This window comes from Heloderma suspectum, chromosome 1 (genome assembly GCF_057233095.1).
Source record: "Heloderma suspectum isolate Gila_16-S chromosome 1, 16-S_ref, whole genome shotgun sequence".
NCBI lineage: Eukaryota > Metazoa > Chordata > Lepidosauria > Squamata > Helodermatidae > Heloderma > Heloderma suspectum.
Window position 1 is genome coordinate 99894685 of NC_139458.1, and position 22681 is coordinate 99917365.

General features: G+C 42.5%; 1 protein-coding gene across 1 annotated transcript in view; it reads left to right on the forward strand.

Moving 5' to 3' along the window:
- The window catches only part of NELL1 (neural EGFL like 1), a 673415-nt gene that overhangs the window by 526523 nt on the left and 124211 nt on the right, over positions 1 to 22681 (forward strand). Inside the window, exon 15 of the mRNA XM_084852331.1 lies at positions 1838 to 1933. Within this exon, the coding sequence (XP_084708457.1) occupies positions 1838 to 1933 (96 nt within the window). The remainder of the gene's footprint in view (positions 1 to 1837; positions 1934 to 22681) is intronic.

The window sequence follows — 22681 nt, forward strand, 5'->3', positions numbered from 1 at the left end:
ATGGCTAGATCTGCAAAGTCAGCCGTGATAGGCTACGTGAATCGTCACGTAGCCTATCACGGGTGACTTTAAAAAAAAAAAGCGCGTACGCGAATGGCGGCCCCCATAGGGAGCCGCCATTCCCATTCCTTATTTGGTCGCTGTAGTCTACGTCAATCTTTATGTAGAGTACGGCGAAAATAAGGGCAACGCTGTTTGCGTTGCCCTTATTTTCGCCGTAGTCTACGTAAACATTGACGTAGACTACAGCAACTAAATAAGGAACGCGAATGGCGGCTCCCTATGGGGGCCGCCATTCGCGTACGCGCTTTTTTTTTTTTTTTAAAGTCACCCGTGATAGGCTACGTGACGATTCACGTAGCCTATCACGGCTGACTTTGCAGATCTAGCCGTGATAGGCTACGTGAATCGTCACGTAGCCTATCAGGGGACGTTTTTTTTTTTTACTTTCGTGTTCGCGGCCGGGCGAGGCGGGAAGCCTCCTCCCCAGCCTGAATTTCGGCCGGGCGAGGCAGGAAGCCTCCCCCCCCGGCCTGAATTTCGGCCGGGCGAGGCGGGAAGCCTCCCCCCCTGGCCTGAACTTCGCGGGGGGAGCAGCGAAGCGCTCCCCCCCACCGCGAAAAAGCTGCGAGAAAAGGTAAGTGACTTTCGTTCACCCCTAGCGTACGCGCGTTTGTTTGTTTTTTCACTCAGCCATGATAGGCTACGTAAACATTTAAGTAGCCTATCACGGCTGACTGCAGGGATGCAAACGGCGGCGGCTATGGCCGCTGCCATTTGCAGACCTGGCCGGCCAGGATTCGCGGCGGGGGGGACGGGGCGCCTCCCCCCTGGCCAGAATTTCAGGGGGAGGGACAGAGTGCCTCCCCCCCACCGCGAATCAAATTTCGTAAAAGGTAAGGGACTTTCGTACATCTCTAGTTCCATCCCTTTCTCTCTTAACAGTTCCATCCTATGCCGTACAGCAAGCAATTTTTGAAACGACCTCACATTTGCAAAGTAGAAATCAAAGCCCCCTATTGAGTTAATCTCACAAGTCTCTAGGTCCATGAATGCATAGTTCTCTTGAAATTTTTAACGAATGGATTGCTACATAAAATATCAGATATTACAATTGTAGCTGCTGCCTAAATAAACAAAATTAAGTATGGAAGTTAGCACAATTCATACACCAAATTGTTTACTGTTCTCCACAGCTTCTAAAGGTTACAGAGAGCACCGAGTTGTAAATGCCACTTTGGGATTAGTGTGATTAGGCTCAGCTCCTACATGTCCTGTACTGTCTTGTTAATGTCCGTGCCAAATAATCATTAACATTTTGTTGTCACTTTGCTTTGAGGCTTTCAATGTATTATTATTATTTACATTTCTATACCACCCAATAGCCAGAGCTCTCTGGGCAGTTTACAAAGATTAAAAACATTAAAAATACAATATACAGATATTAAAAGCCATTTACATAAAAACACATGAACAGACAATATACACAAAAGAACATATATCTAAAACAACTTCAAACAAACAATCTCAGAAGCAAACAACCATAACCATAAGACATTCCAGGATCAGTTAAACCGTATCATATACTGCCAAATGGCTGGGATAAAAGTTTTTATCTGATGCCAAAAAGATAACAATGTTGCCACCAGGCGGGCCTCATCGGGGAGATCATTCCATAATTTGGGGGCCACCACCAATTTCCCTTCTGTAATAGTTATGTCAATCTTTCTGGCTTTTAATAAATTGTACTTCTTCTCTATTGTCATAAGCAGTTTTCCTTTATTGTTTTATAATTGCATGGAAGTAAATATATGAAAAAATGTGTTTCTTTTTTTAGCATTTTGTGAAGAAGGTTGCAGATACGGTGGGACATGTGTAGCCCCCAATAAGTGTGCCTGTCCTTCTGGATTCACAGGAAGTCATTGTGAGAAAGGTAACATTCCAGACTACTATCAGTGACTTATTTTGGCTTACGAATTGCTTTTATGCATTACTTATACTTTTACAATGCATGTGCGCATTATTTTTTTGCCATTCTGTAACTGAGTATTCCTATCAAGAAAATGGTTATACAGCAAAATTAGGAAGATTCTCCATGTTTGACATAACATAGTAATCAACCACGTTTTTCCAACGTGGATATTGTACTTCCATTGGTACAGACAAGTACGGTAGTCAGCCAGATCCTCCTTGTGTCCAATTCTGGCAGATAGAAATTTAATTGGGGGGTAGGTGGGAGGGGGAGTATCAGTGGCTAACTTTGTAAACTACAGCATATGCTGTTCAGAGCAAAAATATAGGCAGTTGGATGTGCAAACTCTTGTGTATCTTGGCCAGAAACCAAAATTAGATGTAGTTGCATATGCAACGTATTGCGTGAGTGTGGAGAATTGTGCGCAAAGGCTGAAAGGAGCGGCGATGAAATAGCTTGTCAAATTCTCTACAGCAAAGGAGCTTCTCCAGATGCTGCATGGCGGGTGGGATGCTTCATCATCACCATCAGGTTTATTTCTATGTTGCTTTTCCATACAAAATGATGCTCAGTGCAGCTTATTGTAGCAATTGGAACCACGATACATAGCAAAGATCAACTGCTGCAGTACCAATTTCATAATGACATCCATAATAGAACTGCATCATCAATAAAAGCAAGATTTTTCTCATAACATTTTAATTAGAATTAGATAACAAATTCATACAAAAACTGCATATTGAAGCAATTTAATACTATAATCACAAAAAATATCTTAAATAATAACTTAGTAATCCATTCCATAGATGCAATATAAACTATCAATAATCAGAACCTCGTTAATTAAACATAATAAACATTCATAACAAGCAATTTAACATCAATCCACCTCCCCTAAGCAGTGGCAAGAAAGGAAGGAAGGAAGGAAGGAAGGAAGGAAGGAAGGAAGGAAAGGTTAGTACCTTATTATGCCTACTCACACAGCCAATATACCAAAGCAGATGTATATACCCACTGATGGTCACAAAGAGCCATTAAAGGTTAAAAAAGCAAGTCAGAAAATTAGTTGAACCAAGAACATTCTAAATCTGGTCTGCCAAGCCGGAAGGGTGAAAAGGGGTCAATCCAAGCCATCAGGAACAGTAAGACCAAAAGCACCAGGCAATTTATTCCCCAAGACATTTCAAGCCAACCTGCCCTCCGACCACAGGCTTGTCAAGAGGCCCCCCCCCCAAAAAAAGAGGTGGGGGTAGGATAGGCTGTGGGTATTCTAACAACTTTCTGCCAACCTAGCAGTTCGAAAGCAAGAAATTGCAAGTAGATAAATAGGTACCGCTTCGGCAGGAAAGATAACAGTGTTCCGTGTACCTCGGTGTTCAGTTATGCCGGCCACATGACCACGGAAGCGTCTTCGGACAGCGCTGGCTCTTCGGCTTAGAAATGGAGATGAGCACCACACCCTAGAGTCGGACATGACTGGTTGGGGACACCTTTACCTTTATTCTAACAACTGGTTTCCTTTGGAGATGGTTTTCTGCCAGTGGCAGGCCCAAAGGGTGGTATTGCAAATGTCTTTCAGGGTAGAGTTTCCCATTAGGACCGTTGACACAGCCCAGCTCTGCTGCTATCCCTCTCACTCCTGTGCAGTAGAAAAGGAAACTTGGGGGGGGGGGTTGATGACAACTGTCTCCACCCAGTCCCAGCTGACCCATTTGCTGAGGAATTGCTGCTGGTTACTTGGGAGCTGTTGCAGCCTTGTTAGTTTTACTGCTGTTGTTTGCTGTTTATGTGCAGGATCCAGATAATATGCAATTCATGTGGAAAATCTGAATTATGGCATGTGCAACTGCAATATTGTTCCTATGAAATGGCAAAATGCATATGCTGCCCCTCCACTATATTGAAACATGTGTTTGTGAACTGCTCTGTCAGGATGGATGGATTTTTAAATGCATGCACAGACATGATTCAGAAAGGGAGGATATAATAGATACTTGGCACACTTCTGTGGATATTTCTGATCACAGGATGGAAATGTAGACATCTCTGTGCAACAGTTGCAGTATCTCTGCACAGAAAACACAGTATTTTTCTAAGAAGTAAATGCTTATCAGGAGTTATATCAATTGAAAAAGGCTATTACATTACGCAAGATTAGGACTGAGCCTTATAATTAAGATTGTTCAGTTCTTGTAGATTTACTTGTGGGGTAAATGTGTGGCAGGCACAGACAACCTTTGGGGGCCTGTGGGCACATTTGGAAATTTAAGAGACTGTCCTGGGCGCAACCATAAAATGCCTGCCCTGGGTGAGCATACCTAGTCACTCACAAAAAGACAAGTAACCTGGCCAGAGACATCCATGGGAAATTAAGACAGCAGCAGCTAAAGGCTCCCACTTTAGTTGGAAACAGTCCCAGCTGCCAGTAAAAACATATTAAAATAAAAATTGGGATGGGTAGGATGTCTTGCTGGACTCCAAGGAAATGTTTGGGGGACGTTGATGCCAGTGGGCATCATGTTGCCTACCCCTGCTCTGTGGCATCTCCCCAACTAATCGCTAGTGATAATCAGTTTTCATTATATGATCTTGCAGCACTTCTTTGGAACAATTCCAAGGGGCCAATAGGAGCTGGGCTTGGATAACTTTCTAAGAATGCTCCTTCATTGTGTTTTGTTGTTTCTGTTGCTATCTTTGGCTTGCGTGATTGAAGAATACAGGCTTAAATTATACACACTTTCATCTTCACTTTCAGTTGTTTTTATAGTGCATCTCAGGTGACATCTTTTGGGTTTGTATGAAGTTAAAACCAAATGCCTAATGCATGCTTTCCATGACCAATTGTGGTATAATTATCCAAAGAGAAAGAAATGGTGTTCACTAGTACTCTAAATGCATTGGGAATGGATGAATATCTGTAGAGGAGCAGTATGTTTTCAGTGACATCTGTTCGCTACACTGTGTTCAAAGATGTCCTTTGCACTGACACAGGACAATCCTTTATACATTATTTGTAGTAGCAGAAGACTTCCTATTGACTCAGCTTGTAATGACCTAAATCTGTGTTAGCATCTAGAAAAGTGTAAGATAAGCTTGTGGCAGTTAAACATTATCACCAAAAAGCAAGTGGCTTTATTTTCTAATACAAATGATCTGTAATTCATCAGTCACCCCAAGAGAAGTGATGATATGAGGCTCAATGGGAATTTAGTGGTTGTTGAATACTCAGGATTTATGTTGGCATGTGCAGGATGCAAAGTGAAGATGATATTGGAGATGTAAGTCAATTGTGCAAATGCATAATGCAGCATGCTGTTAAGAAGAATTTACCACTGATGGCGGCCTTTGCAATTTAAACCTGAATTAATGAAACATTACACTGCAGCTGTGGGCCTGCCTCTGAGCAGAGCAGCTGAGGCAAGCTTGCAAAATAATAAGAGAAGGGTACTATGAGATAATTATACCTACTTGCTTTTTATCTGAAACATCTAGTTCTCAACGATATTCCTGAAAGGGCTACTCATGGTGTTTCAAATAGACACAGCAGCTTTTCTAGGCCCTCATGCTGCTCCGCACCCGCACACACAAAAAGTAGCTCTTGACAGTCATAAAGCCATTAATGTTTTCAGGGCAATCTCTCCCCCCCCCCATTGCTTTTGAAGGGGTAAAAAGATCTCTTTTCCCTCATACCCCACCATCCAGTTTTTTAACCTGTTTGCACGCATTAATCTCCTAATTTGCTGTGGCTTCAGCACCATTTTGGGACTGCTTCTTTCTCCTTCATCATGATCTAATCACAGCCAATCAGGTATTAAGTAAAAATATGTTAAAATGTCATGGCTAATGAGAATTGGCTATATGTTGACACCAATGAAGGCAAACAATGCCATTCATTTTTCTCTCACTTGGACTGGGTTGGAGCAACTGGACTGACACTCCCAATTTTGCTGCACAGCATTGTTGCAGTTTCACACACATTCATTTAAAGGTGGCACTGTTTGAGGGGTTAAATTTTTTGAAAATCAATTCCTTTGAATGCTGTTCTGTGGGCTTCAGCATTAAAAATTGACAGTGAATCTGGCATTAAGTTACTTTTTGTTACCACACCTGCATTGGCCTTTTGTAAAATACACCATTTGAAGTCATGTTAGCTTCATGGCTCCTGAACAGACAGCATTTTGCTTAATATTATTTTCTATTATTTAATAATGAATTATTATTTATTATTTAATATTTGTCTATCATATATTGCTGATGTATTGCCTGTTATAGTGGTATATCTGTAGGGCTCTATGACTCTTATTCATTAATTTTAAAGAGTTCCATGTCTGTATAATTAGCAGTTCAATGCTTCAGCTTCACAAGGTTTTGTGATGCCCACACAGGAAACCCATTTCCTTCTTATAAAATCAGGATGTCTATATTATAGAACAAAGCAAAGTTGAATACACAGTGTATCAGAATGCTAAAAAAACTTTTAAAATATTTGAGGCAGAAAGAAAAAGGCCCTTCAGACTATAACATAAGCATTATCCTGGAACATACATTATATATATCTGAATTGTGCAGTGCATACAATGGTTAATCAAGACAAGTGTTGGATGAACATCAACATCAAGACCAATGTGATTATAGAGCTTACACAATGAAATAAATATAAATCTTTATTTGCACCTGTAGAGCTTAGGCCTGCTGTTCAAAGCCTGCTGAAATCACTAAAAGGTTGGATTCAACAAACCATTTGCGAGCGGAGATGGGTTAAAGAAGACGCAAACAAGAAGCTGCGTTGAGCCAGAGAGCTGAGTTTGGGAAGGGGGCTGAGTTTAAGGCAACTCAGCCTGCCCCTCCTTGCATGGTGGTGCGACTGGGGTGCACCAATCAGAGGCCTCTACGTCATGTCACCCCACCCGCCCGCAATGCCCCCCCCCTTTCAGCCAGACAAGCTGGTGCCGGGGTGAGGGCATTTGTCTCATCAACAAAGACATTTCAAATATTTGTTATTTTTCTGATGTAATATAAAATAATTTCAGATCATTCAGACCTGATTCTCAGCCTAGCCAGCTCATTTAGGGTTTGATCTAACTTATATGTAACAAATTTCCTTACCACCAGGAAGTAACCATCAAAGGTATTTTTGAGATTTTTTAAAATCATGATGCAGAATCTCTCCAGACCTTGATGTTCACTAGAACAGAGATCTCTGTAAGTACAGCTCATGTCTTCTTTTGAAAATGGAGTATCTAATTTAGTAACTTGAGCAGTCAAATATCTGGAGTTCTCTCCTATTTAAGAAGTGTAACATCTGAATTATTCCTTTCAGCATGAAATATCTATTAAATGGATCAGACCTCTCAGTGTATAACATAATGGATGGTTTTCATGGGAAAGAGTGAAATCCCCTTTCTTATTTGATGTTTCTGAACAGCCCTTCACTATACACCGCTAGCCTAGTCTTTGTGCACTTTGGGAATGATACTCATCCATCTTACGAATGAGAGATAAAATGGAGGCCCTGAACACTTGTGGTCATTAAAGATCCAATGGAACTTAGATCCAATTCCAGCTTTGGTAATTACTTTGTCTGCCTTCCCTCACAATTTCAGTATTCACTTTTCCTCTTAAACTGTTGTACACTGCTGCTGGCACAAAATGATAGAAACAATTTCACCCCAGAGGTAGCTGCATTTTAGTCACTGGTGAATGATTAGTTCTTATTCTGAATCCACTTACAATATTTAATGGGTAAGTAGTTCCACTGAATTCTGTGTAAAACATTGTCACACCAATACTTGATATATTTATTTGGAACAACATGCCATTGATCTCGGTGGAATATTTTTTTGCTATTAATATTTTTATGTTAAAAATGTAAGTAATATATGTTGTACTGTAATCATGAACATTTCTACACCATATTTCAATACATACTATAATTCAAGTGGCTTAAAGCATTACAACAACAATCGATAAGAGCAACAAAGAGACCTGTGGCACCGTAAAGACTAGCAAATTTATTGTGGCTTGAGTTTTTTGTTAATCTTAAGCTATCACAAGACTGTTTGTTGTTTTTGCTGCAACAGATTAATACAGTTAACCCTCTGGAAATAAATAATAAAAAACCCAACAATTTAAAACAGCCTAACATAATATAAACCCACTGGCAGCCATAGAGCAGCAAGCTAAAACCAGTTCCAAAGGCCACAGTTCCTGAAAATGCCTACTGAAATAATATCGTTTTCACTGCTTGTCTAAAAGGGTGTGGGGGCAGAAGAACCTTTCTTGAGAGGTCATTCCACATTCTGCCTAAAATGGTGGAAAACATCGCTTGTGTCTCATGCCCAACAGCTATATCTCTGATTGTGGTAGGAGTGGCGTGAAATATGGCGTCTGAAGTAAAGATGTGAAGTCAGGGGAAAAAAATGGCAAAATTCAGTGGAAAACCCCTCATGGGGAAGAGTGGTTTAATCCTTCTCTTCCTAGCTGTGATTTTACCAATAACCCCCTCCCCTCTGATGGGGCTTAGAAAAAAAATCCCCATTGAAGGATAAGGCTATCAATGGCTATTAGTTATGGTGGCTGTATATTACCTCCAGGATTGGAGGCAGTTTGTTTGAAAAGGGTAGGGGGAGGAAGAAAAAGGGAAGTGCAACAATCTCACACACATGGAATTCCAAATAAAAATCAATAAAATGAATCTAACTTGCCTAATACATTTTATTTACTTGAATGGAACATTGGGTTTCAGAACACATTCCTTGCAGAGCAGAAGAACACATTCCTTGCAGAGCAGATGGTTTGAGAGAGCGCATTTTTGGATGCCTGGTTGGATGGCTCAAAGAGACGTGAAGTCACTTGTTCATAGGAAATTGAAATTAATAAAAGCCAGTCTCTTGGCAGAAATGGATTGTTTTGACAAATAGTGAGAGAAGATCTATTTGTGATGTAAGTGGCCTAACTAGCAAATCAGAAAATTATTGCTTCCATCTCCTTAATGGCTCTGAACTTACATTATGAAAGATCCAGCCAATTTAGGCCAGAAGGGTTATTATGAAAAAGGGATTAATCTAAGGATGTATATTTGAGAACTAAAGAGGATATTTGTCTATTACTGAGTTCCAGAAAAGTGGTCTGATCACATACACTCTAGGGGTCATTTTCTATCTATTTGTAATATAGGAGCTTCTCCCTCTACTCTTTCTCCTTCCTTGCCTCTCACACATGGATCTCTCCCCCCCCCCACGCCCCACTCCATAATGCCAATAGGGATACCAATAAGGATCAGAAAAAACAGCTGTAAGGCTGGAAACCAAAATAAAAAAAGGAACAGCTGCACCAGTTGAATTCCGAAGTCATTTCAACACAGGTCTTTATGAAGGGAATTACAGACTCTTAGAGACTTTTCTGGAGGATTCCCTCTGCCTTACTTCTCCTTTGGAAGAAGACCCCTGTCAGAATGCTTTGGGAATTCAGTTGGTGCAACTGTTCCTTTTTTGATTATGGCTCCCCCCCCCCACACACACACTAATTTACTATAGCTCTAGTTTGCAATGACATCCAAATCAATTAAACTCTGGTTAGTGCTATCTAGAATTGCCTCCAAAACATAGTGTGTAAATGCAATTCAAACCATGTAAAAGTTTGTTGTAGGCACTTCCTGACAGATGTGTTCGTGTATAAAAAAAAAGCTTGAACAAGCTATTGCCATATATTTCAGTGTAAATGCTCACAACCTTTTTTGCTTGAAAACATGTTAAGTAAGCAAAACAAAGCAAAATCCAATCCCAAGAAGCCACCCCTGCACTAGAAGAAAGAACACTCCCACAGCATTATCTTGGATACACAAACTTTTTACCATGCTTTTAATTCTTTTAAAAACTTTCCTGCACTCTTCTATCTCTTACCTGGCAGATGTCACTTTTCTGAGAATTCTCTCCATCCTCAGCAATCTTGGATCTATCATCTTAGCTTCTAGTACCTGTTTTGACTGATGAAGATAAAAGCAGAAAACCAACTAAAGAATTTTAAGCTTATCTCTGTTTTGTCAGTCACTTTTTTATCTATAATTTATGTGACTGACCACATCCACTAATAATGCAGAAGTGATAATTTATTCTTTATATTGGTTAGGTTTTTATCCCATTTTATCTCATAGGCTCCAGGTGAGTTACATCATAAAGAAATATGCAATAGCTGCATTCAAAAATATGTCTGATCTTCTGGCTCCTTGCATGTGTGGCTGTTCACAGATTTGAAGGGGAAAAAATGGAGATGTCCTTGCTAGCTTTTGCAGTGTTTCTGAGAAAGTATTTCTAAGACTTGGTAGTCAGTTTGCAGCTATTACAACTTCTACTATTAGTCATACCTTTGTCACAACTTCTAGGATGAATTCTTCTTCATGTGACATACTATTTTTTTTAAATTTTAACATAACATGATGTAGCTAACAGCACAATATTATATGTGCGTATTCAGAAGTAAATCCCATTGTGTACAATAAGACTTTGTCTCTAGCTATGTTGTGGATTGCACACTTAGTTAAACTTAATTATGTTTCATCTCAGTTATCCTGTCAAGATGACTAGAAATGAAACTTTGATTATTCGTTACCACTTCAGTGAAGTTGATTTGAATTTTTCGTTATTTATTTATTTATTATTGCATTTATATCCTGCCTTTGTTCCTCTTGCAAGGAACCTAAGGCTGCTTACATTATCCTCCTCTCCATTTTATCCTCACAACAACAACCCTGTGAGGTAGGTTGGGCTGAGAGTGTGTGACTGGCCCAAAGTCACCCAGTGAGCTTCCATGGCCGAGTGGGGACTAGAACCCGGATCTCCCAGCTCCCAGTTCAACACTCTTGCCACTTATAGTTTATATTCTTTTCAGTTTGCTAGGTTTGTTAAATCTTTGGAGACATCATTTCTGTGAAGAATGTCATAAATCTCTCCCTGCTAATCTTTCTTTGGCTGAACTATTGCATAGGTGCTGTGCATGAAGTTAGGCTCAACCAACTCACATGGAAACCATCTTATGAACCATCTTTCTTGCGAGTGTTAAAATTGTTTCTAAATGAGATTTGAAAGAGAAGCATCATGTGAAATTGTTTAAATTTACTAGTCTACTTGGCCTGATATGCACAATATATTGACCCATGTTTTTCACATAAATGCTCTTTTAGGGTATTTTTTTTCCTGAACATGCAAGAGCTTAGTGTGTAGCAGCTGAGTGACAGAGGGTACAATCCTATGGGGTTAGTCAGCCGCCTCTGAACTCGGGGGCAGACGACTATTCAGTGCAGGGCGAGCAGGGCATGGAGGGGATCCTCTCCTCCATGCTCTGGCCGCCCTGCATTTGCAGCTAGACAGCTGATTTCAGCTGTCTAACCAGGGCATGTTGGGGGGGGGAGGCTGGACGGTGCATAAGAAGCGTCGTAACAGCATTTCTGTGGCCCCTTCCTGTCCCTTCTCCCAGGAACGCCCCCTTTTCAGCCACTCCATGCTGCTCTTACAAGCACAGAACTAGGGATGAACCGCACTGCCTATGAGGTGGCAGGGGAGGGGCAGGGAGTTGGGTTCTTGGGAACAGGGCTCGGAGCTCGGTTCCCAGAAGCCAAAAAATCCTTTGGCCATCTAGACAGTGTCTAGCTGCCATAGGAATGCACCCTAAAAGAATGGTTTCTTCTGCTTACCTTTTATCATAGAGAGCTAATATGCTCCTAGAGAAGGTACTTTAGTACAGAGTCACCATTGCATTACTGGCTCTTTTATTCTACAGTTGTGTGTTTTAAGCTAAAATCACAACTGCCAGAATTTCTAGTATGATTTATTGTATCACTGGCTTTTGTCAATCACCCCCTTGTGTTCAGACATATCCTTAAAATCATAGCCCTATCCAGGCGTTCAGTTTTAAATCCTGTAGAGGGAGCTCGGTACACATGTTCTGGCCCCTCTGAACACATGTTCAGAGACAGTGAATGGCAGCAATAACTACATATATTACTATGTGTGTGTGTGTGTGTGTGTGTATATATATATATATATATGGGATTTGGCTTAGGGAAAAGAGTAAAGCATCATTGACAGTCAAACATCTGAATTATGAGGGAACAGGCAGGTGGAGTATTTCAGGTGCTGACTGTATGGATGTATGCGAAAGAGGGCCTTCTCGGTGGCCACTCCCTGGCTGTGGAAGGAACACCCTCTCCGCTGTCTGTCTGCCAGCAGGCAAAGACTGCTTTATTCAAGCAGTCTTTGGTGTGTACGTGGGTCTGTTGAGCTAGATTATTGTTTTTATTGTTGTGTTTTTAATTGTGTTTGAATGTATTTGTTTATTGCTTTTATCAGTGATTATAGTGCTGCCTTGAGTGCCATTTTTGGTAGAAACGTGGGGTACAAATCAAGTCAGTCAGTCAATCAGTATAGGCTGAAGTGTGTTACAAATAGCCATCACTTTTATTGGGTACAGCTCATAGAGTTTGGTGTGGCATAGACAAGGATCGTCACAGGGCAGTCTATCATACTGGGATAATGTTGATTAGTATGGCAGGAATCTCAGGCCCAACACAGCACAAACCAATACTGTGGGCCCATTCTGTAACTTGGGAGTGTGGTAGGTGTGCCAGCCCCCAATCTGGTATGGGCCTTGGAAGTAACACCCCAAGATCCTTTATGGGGAGTGGGGAGCTCACCCCCTGCTTACTCTTGCTATGAATTTGGCCCAGTGCCTCTGCATCTGCAATGAGATGTTGTGACAGAAATGTGGAACAATGTGAATAACTGTAAACCAAGATATATTGCTATCAGGAAAGCAAAAATGCCACATTACCAAGACCAATTGCGAATACAGGTAAAACTTGTTCCCAGCCCCTATCAACCTATGACTAACTTCTGTCCACAGTTTGGCAATGAGCACTAAAACTAGCAAGGTGGGAAAGACTGCAATGCCAAAGCTACAGCCTAGGCCTTCTACTTATGGTTTAGGAGAGGACCAAAGAGAAAAGTTCCCTTTCTGGTGTGCTCCAAATCCACACTCCCAGGAATCATCTGGCAGGACCAGCCAGAGCACACACAGCTGGGCAGCAACCATGACAGGAAGCCAGTGACGGCACACAGAGAAGGACTGTCTTGTCCCTCCTGCCCCATGCAACAGGCACAAAGAGGGCCCTCTGGTAAGTGGGGACCTAGGGCTTTGCCTTGAGTGTGCTACCTATTTTTTTCCTATACTGTAACCAGTCTGGGGATGGGGAAGACTAGAAGTCTGAGTAGGAAAACAAAACATAAATAAAAATTAAAAGTGGGTCCTGTGTTAAGGAATTTAGCATTATCGTGGATCTGATAATGCTAAAAAAAAAACCCGTGATCTAATATATCTTTCTTTCTGTCTTTTCAAAAATGAATGGTTAAGCAGTGTTTATTCAGCAGAGGCAGTATGCTATTACTTAAAATTAACCTCCCTTACTAGAAATGTGGACATCTGGTGCCAATTATATTTCTTTAGTTAAAAAAAATTACTGAATGAATGATTTATTCGTAATTTCCAAACTCAGAGTTCCATGATAAATATACATGACTGTTTTATTGATGTTTTTACAAACAGGATTGAGAGGTGAGCTATGCTATGCGACAAATTATATAACACCTGCTGACAGCTGCCACCATATTAGTCATACACTTTCATCTTGGTTTATCTCTTTCTTTGGACTGAGTCATTCTTAGGCGAAAATTCTAAGCATAGTTACTAGGAAGTAAATCCCTTTGAACGTCTAAGTAAACACAGTTAGGAGGATTGAACTATTTGAATCACAGTAACATTTTATTATGCTTGTTTCTGTTGGTTTTCTTGAATTTCTTTTCATTCATTCATTCCTTTTTGTATACAAATTAATGTCAAGATTAAAGAATGTATCACTTAAGGCAGCCTTTCACAGCCTGGTATCCTCTAGATGTTTTGGACTACAATGTCCATCAGCCCCTACCAGCATAGTCAGGGATGGTGGGAGTTGTAGTCTAAAACATCTGGGAGGCATTATTAGGTTGGGGAAACCTGGCTTAAGGTCAGTCTTAACAAACCTCTCTAGATGGCTGACCAGTTACTCAGAGAGCTGATTCCAAACAAGAAAAATCTTATTTGGAAAAATATAAGTGTGTGTATTGGGGAGATGGAAGGACATCAAAATGCAGAATCAGCTTGGATTTTGCATTCCAACATGTCATTCATGTTTACTGTTTCAGGAATAGTTTTCAGAGGAGAGTACATGTTGTGTTAGATCTGTATTTGCTTGTCATTTCCTAGATGGAAAAAGGTTTTATTATTTTTGCTTCAGACTTTTCTAGCCACTGAAAGTAAACTAAACATATTAATAATACTAGAGTTTATAGCAAAAAAAGTGGACAATAATACTTTGCCTGAGTCATTTATGGTTTTGTGTGATAATAATGGCTTATCCAGTGCAACAGGAAGGGAGGTAGTGGTGTTGAGACCAGATTTAGGCTGCAGTCCTCTACTCACTTACCTGGGAATATGCCCTATTGAACTGAATGGGACATTAATGTCTGTGTAGACATGCATAGGATTGCAGCATGAATGTGTCAATGTGTAGCTATTTAACAAGCCAGCAGCTATGTACTTTAAATCTGACAACTTTTTACTGTAGCTTGAAAGTAAAATGTCGCAGTAATTCTCTTGTATTGATCCTCAGTGTCATTGTTTGATTGGGTCTTTCTCCACATGTGTGAATGTTTTTCTTCTTTTTGTTTGTGTGTGTGTTATAGTGTATTCATGTTGCCTCAAATTCCCTTTATCATTTCCTGTGGATTGTTCTAGAAATTTTAATCTCTATAACTAACCATAAGCAGCTTAAGAGTCTTTATTGGCACTTCTGTGAACAGGCAGAGAGAAAAGAAGAAGGTGACTTTTAAGTCAGTAAGATCTAAACGGGAGACCAAACTGAAAGGTTGTGATTGTTCAAGTTGCCTGGACTGTTCAGAAAATACCCAGTTCAGTTCTTGAGTTATTAGACATAACACCACTATATATTTGTGATTTGGTGCTTCATAAAATTCATTGAGATGTTGTGCAAACCCAGTCTCTGTGTGTGTCTGCATGTGTTTTAGGCAAGTAGCTCCTGAAGCTGTGTAACTAAAAGATACTAACAGCACAATGCCATGCATGTTTTCTCAGAAATAAATCGAACGATCTTCAGTGGGTCTTACCTCCTAGTAAGTGTTTATAGGATTGCAGCCTAAGACACTCTGAGGTGTGAGCTATCCATTGTTTTGGTCTTACATAGACATTGTGCTACTCTGGGTAACAACTGCATTTCTCCTGTAAGAGAATAAAGCTCAGAGTTCATCTCCTCAAAGGCTGTTTTGATCTCCAGCTGAAAACAAGATTATTGTCTGTTTCCTAGCCTCCCTGAGGTCAGCCACTGAGATTTTCCAATCTGTCTGGAGAGCATGTTATGGAGAACTGATGAAAGGAAAGGGACAGTTTGTGTCACTAAGCATTATGATTTTAAAAATCTGTATTAGAAATGAGTGCCATTAAACATAAAATATGTTTCTGCCCTGGTGTTTTATCTCTGCAGGTATTCAGCTTTGTACATAAGTTATTTTGTTCCAAAGCGTCCATCTGTATATAGGTTGAGATCCAGTGAGCTGCTTAGGCTCATGGAAGGAGCTTGCACTAGTTTAGTGGATTTACTTTTACTTCCCTGCCCCTTTGAACAACAGATACCAACCCATATGCTATATTATGTTCAAGTCCATATTAATTGCATCGGTGATGCTATCTAGCCATCTCATCCTCTGCCGTCTCCTTCTCCTTTTGCCTTCAGTCTTTCCCAGCATCAGGGTCTTTTCCAGAGAGTTTTCTCTTCGCATTAGGTGGCCAAAATATTTCAGCTTCAGCTTCAGTATCTGTCCTTCCAATGAGCATTCAGGGTTGATTTCCTTTAGGATGGACTGATTTGACCTCCTTGCAGTCCAGGGGACTCATAAGAGTCTTCTCCAGCACCACAGTTCGAAAGCATCGATTCTTCGGCGCTCAGCCTTCCTTATAGTCCAGCTCTCACAGCCATACATTACTACTGGGAAAACCATAGCTTTGATTAGACGGATCTTTGTCGGCAAGGTGATGTCTCTGCTTCTTACTATACTGTCTAGGTTTGCCATAGCTTTCCTCCCAAGGAGCAAGCGTCTTTTAATTTCATGGCTACAGTCACCGTCTGCCGTGATCTTGGAGCCCAAGAAAATAAAATCTGTCACTGCTTCCATTTCTTCCCCTTCTATATGCCAGGAAGTGATGGGGCCAGATGCCATGATCTTCGTTTTTTTAATGTTGAGTTTCAAACCAGCTTTTGCACTCTCTTCTTTCACCCTCAACAAGAGGCTCTTGAGATCCTCTTCGCTTTCTGCCATTAGGGTGGTATCGTCTGCGTATCTGAGGTTGTTGATAATTCTCCCGGCAATCTTAATTCCGACCTGTGATTCATCCAACCCGGCGTTTCTCATGATGTACTCTGCATATAAGTTAAATAAGCAGGGTGACAAGATGCAGCCTTGTCGTACTCCTTTCCCAATTTTGAACCAATCGGTTGTTCCATGTCCGGTTCTTACTGTTGCTTCTTGACCCTCGTACAGGTTTCTCAGGAGACAGGTAAGGTGGTCTGGTACTCCCATCTCTTTCAGAATTTGCCACAGTTTGTTGTGATCCACACAATCAAAGGCTTTAGCATAGTCAATGAAGCAGAAATAGACGTTTTTCTGGAATTCTCTTGCTTTCTCCATGATCCAGCGAATGTTGGCAATTTGATCTCTAGTTCCTCTGCCTCTTTGAAACCCAGCTTGTACTTCCGGTAGTTCTTGGTTCACATACTGCTGAAGCCTAGCTTGTAGGATTTTGAGCATAACCTTGCTGGCATGTGAAATGAGCGCAATTGTACGGTAGTTTGAACACTCTTTGGCATTGTCCTTCTTTGGAATTGGAATGTAAACTGACCTTTTCCAGTCTTGCGGCCATTGTTGAGTGTTCCAAATTTGTAGGGCTGCACGAAACCCACTTACCTGGTCTCGCAGCTTTTTGCGGTGGGGGGGAGGCGCTTCGCTGCTCTCCCCCCGAAGTTCAGGCCAGGGGGAGAGGCTTCCCGCCTCACCCGGCCAAAATTCAGGCCAGGGGGGAGGCGCCTCGCCTCGCCCGGCCGCAAAATTAAAAGTTAAAAAAAAAAAAAAGCCCCCGTGATAGGCTACGTGACGATTAACGTAGCCTATCACAGCTAGATTTGCAAAGTCAGCCATGATAGGCTACGTAAATCGTCACGTAGCCTATCACGGGTGACTTAAAAAAAAAAAAGCGCGTATGCAAATGGCGGCCCCCATTGGGAGCCGCCATTCGCGTTCCTTATTTGGTCGCTGTAGTCTACGTAAATCTTTACGTAGACTACGGCGAAAATAAGGGCAACGCAAATAGCGTTGCCCTTATTTTCGCCGTAGTCTACGTAATCTTTACGTAGACTACAGAGACCAAATAAGGAACGCGAATGGAGGCTCCCTATGGGGGCCGCCATTATCCGTACGCGCTTTTTTTTTTTTAAAGTCACCCGTTATAGGCTACGTGACGATTTACGTAGCCTATCACGGCTGACTTTGCAAATCTAGCCGTGATAGGCTACGTTAATCGTCACGTAGCCTATTACAGGGGTGTTGGGTTTTTTTTTAGTTTTATTGGAATGGCGGCGGCGGCAGCCAGTTGAAAGATAGGCTGCCGCCCCCGCCCCTGACGAAGACCCAACAAACCGCCGCCGGGACCCGCCGCCGGGAGGGACATTCGGGAAAGGTAAGTCCCGTCCCGGGGGGGGTGCTGGGGGCAGGGGGGTGCGGAGAATTTCTCCCCGAAACTTGTTCGGGGGGCCGAACATGTTGGCTCTCGGCCCCCCGAAGTTTCGGGGAGAAATTCTCCGCCAACCCTACAATTTGTTGGCATATTGACTGCAGCACTTTAACGGCATCATCTTTTAGGATTTTAAATAGCTCAGCTGGAATACTGTCATCTCCACTAGCTTTGTTGTTACTAATGCTTCCTAAGGCCCACTTGACCTCACTCTCTAGGATGTCCGGCTCAAGTTCAGTGACCGCACTATCATGGCTATCAGGGACATTCAGATCTTTCCTGTATAGTTCTTCTGTGTATTCTTTCCACCTCTTCTTAATCTCATCTGCTTCTGTTAGGTCCCTGCCTTCTTTGTCCTTTATCATGCCCATCTTTGCACAAAACGTTCCCTTGAGATCTCCAATTTTCTTGAAGAGATCTCTAGTCTTTCCCATTCTATTGTTTTCATCGATTTCTTTGCATTGTTCATTTAAGAAGGCCTTCTTGTCTCTCCTTGCTATTCTCTGGAACTCTGCATTCAGTTGGATATATCTTCCCCTTTCTCCCTTGCTTTTCGCTTCCCTTCTTTCCTCAGCTACTTGTAAAGCCTCCTCAGACAGCCACTTGGCTTTCTTGCATTTCTTTTTCTTTGGGATGGATTTCGTTGCTGCCTCCTGAACAATGTTACGGACCTCCGTCCATAGTTCCTCAGGCACTCTGTCTCTCAGGTCTAATCCCTGAAATCTATTCCTCACCTCCACTGTATATTCATAAGGGATATGATTTAGGTCATACCTGAATGGTTTAGTGGTTTTCCCTACGTTCTTCAATTTCAGCCGAAATTTTGCAACAAGAAGCTCATGATCTGAGCCACAGTCAGCTCCAGGTCTTGTTTTTACTGCCTGTATAGAGCTTCTCCATCTTTGACTGCAAAGGACATAATCAATCTGATTTCGATATTGACCATCTGGTGATGCCCATGTGTAGAGTCGCCTCTTGTGCTGTTGGAAAAGAGTGTTTGCTATGATCAGCATGTTCTCTTGGCAAAACTCTATTAGCCTTTGTCCTGCTTCATTTTGTACACCAAGGCCATGCTTGCCTGTTATCCCGGTGATTTCTTGACTTCCTACTTTAGCATTCCAATCCCCTATGATGAAGAGGACATCTTTTTTTGGTGTTAATTCTAGAAGGTGTTGTAGGTCTTCATAGAACCGATCAACCTCAGCTTCTTTGGCCTCAGTGGTTGGGGCATAGGCTTGAATTACTGTGATGTTGAATGGTTTGCCTTGGATTCGTACTGAGATCATTCTATCGTTTTTGAGATTGTAGCCCACTACTGCTTTTCCCACCCTTTTGTTGACTATATGTGCTACTCCATTTCTTCTCAGGGATTCTTGCCCACAGTAGTAGATATGATGGTCACCTGAATTAAATTCGCCCATGCTTGTCCATTTTAGTTCGCTGATTCCCAAGATGTCGATGTTCAATCTTGCCATCTCATGTTTGACCACCTCCAGCTTACCTTGATTCATTGATCTGACATTCCAGGTTCCTAAACAATATTGTTCTTTACAGCATCGGATTTTCTTTTCACCACCAGACACATCCACAGCTGAGTGTCCTTTCGGCTTTGGCCCAGCCGCTTCACTCTTTCTGGCGCTACTTGGAAATACCCTCTGCTCTTCCCCAGTAGTATATTGGACACCTTCCGACCTGAGGGGCTCATCTTCCGGCGTCATCTCTTTTAGCCTTGTGATACGTTCCATGGGGTTTTCTTGGCAAGAATACTGGAGTGGGTTGCCATTTCCTTCTCCAGTGGACCACATTTTGTCAGAACTCTCTGCCATGACCTGTCCGTCTTGGGTGGCCCTGCACGGCATAGTTTATGGCTTCACTGAGTTACGCAAGCCCCTTGGCCACAACAAGGCAGTGATCCATGAAGGGGTTCACTGATCATTAATATATAAAGACAATTAAATTGGCTATCATTAATATATAAAAACAATTAAAATAAGTAACATTATATAAGTAAAAAGATGAGCAGGTAAAAGCACTAACCAATTAGAATCATGCAAAGGCAACAGCAGAGAACAACTCAGCTCACCAGGCCAAAGGCTGTTTAAACAATTAGGTCTTTACATGTCAGTAGAAGACCAATGGAGAGGCAACGAAATGGATCACCCTTGGAAGACAGACTTCAAACGTGTTCCGGAGCCTGGCTGCGGCCACTGAAAAGGCCCTCTCCTGTGTCCCCACTAGGTGTACTTCATATGTCTGGGGGATACAGATAAAGGCTGTTCTCAAAGATGTTCAAATACAGGCAGGTTCACATTGGGAAAGGCACCCCTTTGGGTAACCTGGTCTTAAGGTGTTGTGGCTTTGAAGTCTTAACCAGAACTTTGAGCCTAGCAATGAATCAGTAGCCAGTGAAGGTGCTGTAACGAGTTTTCTCATCCTTCATTTGAAGCAAAGCACACTGTAACTAGGTGCTCAAGATGGAAGAGAGCAGCCACCTCCTGTCTCAGGCACCTAGCTTTGTTTCCAGAAGAGGAAAAGAAGACAACAGAAGTAGTAACTGGGAGAGTGAACAGGGATAGGCATGGCTAACATCCCAGTGTTCAGTTTGCTGTCAGGCTAGAGGCAGTTGTTGTTGTTCAGTCGTTCAGTCGTGTCCGACTCTTCGTGACCCCATGGACCATAGCACGCCAGGCCTTCCTGTCCTGCGCTCTCTCCCGGAGCGTGCTCAAGTTCATATTCATTGCATCCGTGATGCTATCTAGCCATCTCATCCTCTGCCGTCCCCTTCTCCTTTTGCCTTCAGTCTTTCCCAGCATCAGGGTCTTTTCCAGGGAGTTTTCTCTTCGCATTAGGTGGCCAAAATATTGGAGCTTCAGCTTCATTATCTGTCCTTCCAATGAGCACTCAGGGTTGATTTCCTTTAGGATGGACTGATTTGACCTCCTTGCAGTCCAGGGGACTCGTAAGAGTCTTCTCCAGCACCACAGTTCGAAAGCATCAATTCTTCGGCGCTCAGCCTTCCTTATAGTCCAGCTCTCACAGCCATACATTACTACTGGGAAAACCATAGCTTTGATTATACGGACCTTTGTCGGCAAGGTGATGTCTCTGCTTCTTACTATGCTGTCTAGGTTGGCCATAGCTTTCCTCCCAAGGAGCAAGCGTCTTTTAATTTCATGGCTACAGTCACCGTCTGCGGTGATCTTGGAGCCCAAGAAAGTAAAATCTGTCACTGCTTCCATTTCTTCCCCTTCTATATGCCAGGAAGTGATGGGGCCAGATGCCATGATCTTAGTTCAGACTAACATACAAAGACAGCTGACAGCGTTTCACAATGCTGTAAATTTCTGTTTTGTATGATGGCTATCTGCCATGGGCTCATAGAACTAGTTTCATAATTCCTTGGATTCTGGCCATGGGTTCCATGTTTACACATGGCTGAGGCATGCTGGGAGTTGTAGTCCTTTTCTCTGACTAAACCTGCATAGGATTGCACCCTTGGATGCCAAAAAGTAATATGCATCCTAAGTCCCGTTACAAAGATGTTAAACTGTGATGGATCCAAATGTGATGTGGGCTCATAAAGTTAAATCCAAACTTTGCCTTCCACAAATGGGAGGGTTCCACAGAACTCCAGAGAAGGCTTTTGATCCAGAGGAGGGATCCCACTGTTGGAATGGGGGAGGTGACTGTTGGTGATTTCCCCCTCCCCTGCAAACCCCAGCACCACCTCTCAGACAGTTTCAGGGATTCCCTGAACCCTCCAGAGCAGATTTGCTCAGAGCACAATGGGCTGTAGGAAGGAAGCAGAAATTTGGAAAGGTCATGTGAGTAGGAATGTGCGAACTCACCCCCATCTGGGTTGTCTGGACTCCTGCCCAGCCCCTGCCCCCGCTTGCCGGTCCCCAGACTTCACTCGAGCCCCTCCCACTCACGGCGAGGAGCGCACACTCACCCCAGTGGCCTTGGTGAGCTCTGCAGTCGCCATTTCTAAGATAAAATGGCAAATTGCAAAAATGTGCATGTTTTTGTATGCGTAAAAATGCACATTTTTGTGAATGCGTATATTCTCATGTGTGAAATATGCATTTTTGCGAAGGCACACAGTGTATGTACGAAAATGTGCATTTTGTAAAATACGCATTTTCGTGCATACGCAAGTATGTGCATTCACTAAATGTGCATTTTCACACATGCGAATATGCGCATTTGCTAAATGTGCATTTTCGCGTGTGTGCAAATGTGCGCATTTTTGCAATCGCCATTTTATTTCTCAGAAAATGGTGACCACCAAGCTCGACAAGGCTGCCTGGGTGAGTGCAAGTCATTCTCCGAGTGCAGGTGGCGGGAGGGCAGGGGCAGGGGGTCGGCGAGTGGGGCTCAGGGTGCGGGTAGATTGATTAAAGCATTTTTGTGTGCATTTTTCAAAAGCATCCATTTTTCATGTGCATGTTTCAAAGGAACGCATGCTGTTGAAAACAATTGTTTTGGTTCACAAATCACATTGCGAGCTCGGAAATGTACAGATGTTGAAGGTGTGAACTGTCAGGGTTGGAAGTGAGCCCAGAGAGCCCCAAAGCAGCTCTGATTCTGAGGAAGAGCTACAACCCGTGGGAGAGGAGTCTGCTTGTCTCTCAGAGCCGCAGCTGCAGGGAGACACCCCCGCTCACATTCCTGAGAGAGATAGTGACCCTGGCAGCGAAAGAGCGGGAGATCGGTTGTTGCTAGACACAAGGCGCCGGCGCAGAGAGAGGCGTGAGGTGGAGGGCGCCGAGAGGAGGTGCTCAGCCCGCTTGGCGCTATGGCAATGGCTGCGTCCAATGCCCC